We start from the raw sequence: 4,811 nt of genomic DNA on the forward strand, positions 1-4,811 counted from the left end.
TCACAGCCATCCCGTGTCCCTAGCCAGCATCAAATCTCCAGGCCTACCCTTACGATCAACATCCGCCAACCCAACCCACGGGTTGCTAAAGGCAAAGCCAGAAATACGTCCGCACGACAAACACCAACACCAACGTAAAAGTCATATCCGCAAACCCTCCAGCATCTCTACACATTCGCAAAGGAGTATTAAAGGGACTCCTATAACTCCAAACAGTAATACAAACCCAATCATCAGACGCCCATTGAGTGTCTCTTTCGTCAACTTTACCCCTGAGGATAGCCAAAAACTCTTGACCGGCGTGGCACCAAGCGGAAGCTCAAAGACCAAAGCACGGAGAGAGCAGGAAGCACGCGAAAAAAGACGGAAACTCAGTGAGGCAGCTTTGCTTGCGGTTAAAAGAGCTGGTGGTGATGTTGAAGCGTTCGAGGCAGTTTTCTGCTGAAAATTGCCGGGAAAGCAAATGATGCTGCCCAGCCGCTACTCTCACCAACCTTTAACGTATAAGTATAATGATTATGTGCACATGAAGACTAAGATGGAGACGAAATAGTTTATATCATAGAAGGGTGAAAATATTTGTTTGTATTATTTTGCTATCGCTTTACCTTTAGTTGTGATCTATTGCTTGTCAATTGTTGTTTCTGCTTATCTGGTTGGTTGTTATTTTGGTGTTTGTTGGGCAAGTACAACAGTACATTTGATGTTGCTGATACAAGGACCCCACGGCGTTTTATAATATCCCTTATTCACCTTCCCCGTCTCCCCAACAGTTGCTGACTTGTTTGAATCCTCGCTACCTGCGAAAGCATTATTATTATGTAGGTTTTTTTTTTTTTTTTTTTTTTTTTTTTTTTGAAACCCAGGTTAATAATATCTACAGTCTCCAACTGCGCAATTTGACAAATTAATATGGGAGCCAACATCCATATAAAATATGAAAACCAAGTCAGCCAAGTCAGCCAACAACCAACTCAATCAATAGTTATAGCTATTATCAATTGGTCTCCCCTCTTTCGTCCACCTATCCCCTTCCCTCTCACGCCCTTCTCTTAAATGTTGCATAAGCCCATGCACCATTGAAACAAACAACCATACTTGTAACCATATGTAACGACGTAATGTAAGTTGGGAAAACACCCACGACACGACACGAGGTTGGAACACATAGCTCATAAATATCCCGATACATATAGCGCACTTCCCTCGCTTCCCTTCCCATTCCCAAGACGTACTGCGACCTTGAGCAGTGAGGTGTGCAGGACGTGATATTATGTAGATGCGTAGATCATGCAGTGACATATAGTTCGAGCATTCGGTGCCCAACCGGCACATCCCTGTCGGGAAATGGAGAGTGAGTATCTGTTGGTACTAATGTGTTATATGTGCATTTGTTATTGGCATTGTTCACTGTTGCGTTTACCGCCTTTATATCTCAAGCATAGAGTCAATTGGGGAATACATTGTAGAAATTTATAGGCGAAGCGGAGAATATAATAAGCACCTTTAAATCATTTAAAATGTGCATATAAAATGACCAAAGCATGCGTATATGATTCATCCCCTCCGCACATCGATTTAGAGCACTAAAATTTGATAATGCATATATGTATCCCGCACTGCGACGAATTGATATGTCACATAAGAACTGGAATTATTGACATAGTTGAGTAATATCAGTTGTTAGGAGAGAGCATTGAAGACTAAAGTAATTAATGATTTTGATAATATGGGTATCAGTAACGTACAGTATATCGAGGTTTTTTTTAAAGTGGATGCCCAAGTTGAAAGAGGAGATATTCTCTCAGGGCTGATGCCATAGTTTTTATGCCGGTCAAATCGTCAGAGAACGATGACCCATCTATCAGCATTGAAAATATGTGCATGTTGGTCGAATTTGACTCATTCCTTTCAATACCCTACCCCTGTTGCCTCGCAAGCCCCTTTTGTTTTTTTTTTTTGTTTTTATTTTTTTTTCACTTTACATATGCATTTCTGAAAATTGCCACCCAATGTAATGTACACGTACGATCCAAAGATTCTAACTGGAAGGTGGCTGCCTGATTTTATCCAAAACTTCAGGCACCCGCAGGTTGTCCGAATCGTTGGTGGGGCTCAATGTAAGTTTTTGGTTTGCAGATTGGAGAAGGGTTGTATTTCGAAAGATCGCTGCTTCAGCCCAACCGTCCGCTCAGTTTATCTGCCCTTCGGAGCTGGTTTCCACGATTCAGGTTGCCATCCCTCGCTTGGCCCGCCAGTGTTTCGGACCCAGGGAGATTTAGTCTTTTTGCCTTGGACTTTGAGCTCCGGCTCTTCATCACCTAACGATTTGTCAGGCTGTGCGGCGGGTGGAGGATGTAGCTCATGAGAGGATTGTATTGCTGGATCCGGGTGCTGCCCCTGTGGCCTGTCGAGAAATGATGGCTTGCTAGCCCATCGCTCATCTGCAAGTTTGGCAAGATGTTTAATGCGCTCCTGCCGGAGAAGTTCGTTTTGTTGTTCCTGTATGGTTGGGGCATCCTGGCGAGCGTATCGAAGCCACTGGTGCCATTGCGCTACGGATGCCATTATTGTTAGCGGTAGATCCGTCGGAGATATATGGATTTCTGGATCTGCAATGTTGACTCCAGGTTTGCGGCGGCTGACTTACGAGAAACCTGTACGTCGGCAAGGTGTGTCTTGGGGTTGTATTTGACAATGCGCCGGAGCCGCCTGGAATTGAGAGTGTCCTTAAATTCCCAGAAAGTGTTTCCAGCTAAGTCCTTTCCTGTATCGTTTTAGAAGAGTTCATCGTATTTCAACAGAAGAGTCAAAAAGCTATCTGGTATCTGTGGCCGGTTTTTGGCCCACAACTTACCTGCGAGAAAGGTTTTGCGCCAGGGAAGTTTCAGACTTTTCCACTTGAACCAAAGGCTGTTTATTGGGCTCATATTTATGGCCCATGCAAAACATAATACGTTTTCTAGCCCGAGAGCGCCCCTATCGACGACCCCTGTATTATTATCGTGACATGGTTGTAAAGGGAACGATGGGTTTTCGGAGGCCTTTTCTCGTTTCGCGACAAATTTAGCGCGTTCTGATTGCTTAGTTATTTCTTGTCGTCATTCATCCTTCCCTTATCTCAACCCCTCAACAACGCGCACCCTTTCGCATTAATGGACCAGCACGCGAATGCCCAGTGCACAAAATATAACCAGTTTCGTGTAATTTACAAATATTCTCCTTCTGCTTCATCTGATTTAATCTTGAATAGCGCAAATTTGTACCGCCTGGATGTCTGTGCTTCAGGATCACTCTCCTTAGGTTTCAAATCCTCTCGCACAGAACCTGATCGACCCGCCCGCTTACTGTTTCGACATTCTTCCACGCCACGGAAACCCCCATATTTCATCATGGCATCCGTTTCATCGTTAGATAAAGACCTTCGGAATTTGCGGCTCTCCCGATATACGCCGCAGGCAGCCAATGAAATCCGGGAGTGGATTGAGGAGGTACTCCATGAGAAGCTGCCCAGTGGGGATCTATTAGAATTGTTGAAGAGTGGAGTAATTCTTTGTCGGTAAGTTGGCTATACATATCCGAATTTGCTGCATGGTTCAAGTGGGCTTTTGTATTGACAAAACTCCCTGAGACTGGTTAATCTCGCCGTTTCCCCGGGTGTCAAGTACAGAGATTCAACAATGCCCTTCGTCCAAATGGAAAACATATCGCATTTCCTCCGCGCATGTCAAGTCGCGCCTCTGAATCTCCAACCGCATGATGTATTTCTTACTGTCGATCTCTACGAATCGAAAGATCCTGCGCAGGTACTACAATGTATCCGCTCCTTTAGTAGGAGCGCCAACGCACTTCAGCCGGGGAAATTTCCGCGAGCGATTGGCATTAAGAGTAAGAGCGACGCAATGAGCCCTCAACTTACTGGATCTAGCCAGGGCGCTGGCCTTGGGCCACCTTCTTACGCTCGAGTTAGAGGCGCTAGTAACGCTAGCGAATCCCACTCGGCGACGTTTAGCACCATTGGAAAGGCTCCAACATCTGGACGAAGCAGCCCTTCGAAAGTCTCCTCCAATCCCACATCACCCAAACCTGCCATTAGTGCCTGGACCAATAAACAAGAAGAAAACACGACCATACCAGCGTGGAATATACACCAATATGGATACATGGGAGGCGCAAATCAGGGCAACCTTGGAATATCATTTGGTGCTAGACGGCAAATCACAAGCCCCATGCCAGATGTACCTAACCTAGCGGAGAAAGAGAGGAAGAGGCGAGAAAGAGAGGCTGAAGAAGAAAAGTTAAGGTTGCAGCGAGAAGACCAAGAGCGCCGACAACGGGCAGAGATGGAGGAAGAAAGGCGCGCCATCGCTGAAGAGGAACGCAGATGGCAGGAGGAAACGCTACGACTGAGAGAGAAAGAACGGAAGGAAGCGGAAGAAGAGAAGAATCGATGGGCAGAGCAGCAGCGCAGATGGGAGGAAGAGGAGCGTCGTCGAAACCTTGAGGAGAAGGAAGCGGAAGAACGCCTGGAAAAGGAACGACTAAGGAAAAAGGAATTAAGTAACGCGCGGCTGAATGGCCAATTTCTAAGCCAGTATCAAGCGTCTCAGGGCAAGGCATCCGTTCCTGCATCTAGTGAAAAGTGAACGGCATAAAAAGATCTTCGAGCGGCAACTTCGTACTTTGCCCAAGGAAAAGAGAGCGTTGAGTACCAACCCGCGAGCGAGAAGGAAACTTTTCTTCCGTTCGGGAAAGTGGTCCCGCCTCAAGGTGGGGGGGTGGAAATTCCCGGAAAAAAATCTCATTCCCCC

General features: G+C 46.0%; 3 protein-coding genes across 3 annotated transcripts in view; 2 read left to right on the forward strand and 1 right to left on the reverse strand.

The window, feature by feature from the left end:
* HCAG_07037 (predicted protein) overlaps positions 1–445 on the forward strand; it is a gene marked incomplete at both ends in the record, with an annotated part of 1,677 nt that extends 1,232 nt beyond the window's left edge. The window contains one exon of the mRNA XM_001537565.1: positions 92–445. Coding sequence (XP_001537615.1) covers positions 92–445 — 354 coding nt within the window. The remainder of the gene's footprint in view (positions 1–91) is intronic.
* A 1,751-nt stretch (positions 446–2,196) lies between these two features.
* Positions 2,197–2,930, reverse strand: HCAG_07038 (predicted protein; the record flags this gene model as incomplete). The annotated part of the gene is made up of 3 exons (XM_001537566.1): positions 2,197–2,555; positions 2,651–2,767; positions 2,858–2,930. The coding sequence occupies 3 exons, from the start codon at positions 2,928–2,930 to the stop codon at positions 2,197–2,199; spliced, it is 549 nt and encodes a 182-aa protein (XP_001537616.1).
* Positions 2,931–3,392: 462 nt separating this feature from the next.
* Positions 3,393–4,646, forward strand: HCAG_07039 (predicted protein; the record flags this gene model as incomplete). Its single annotated transcript, XM_001537567.1, has 2 exons — positions 3,393–3,559; positions 3,632–4,646. 2 exons carry the CDS (start codon positions 3,393–3,395, stop codon positions 4,644–4,646), a joined length of 1,182 nt encoding a protein of 393 aa, XP_001537617.1.
* Between the last annotated feature and the right edge of the window lie 165 nt (positions 4,647–4,811).

This window comes from Histoplasma capsulatum, genomic scaffold, assembly GCF_000149585.1.
Source record: "Histoplasma capsulatum NAm1 scaffold_8 genomic scaffold, whole genome shotgun sequence".
Taxonomy (NCBI): Eukaryota; Fungi; Ascomycota; class Eurotiomycetes; order Onygenales; family Ajellomycetaceae; genus Histoplasma; species Histoplasma mississippiense.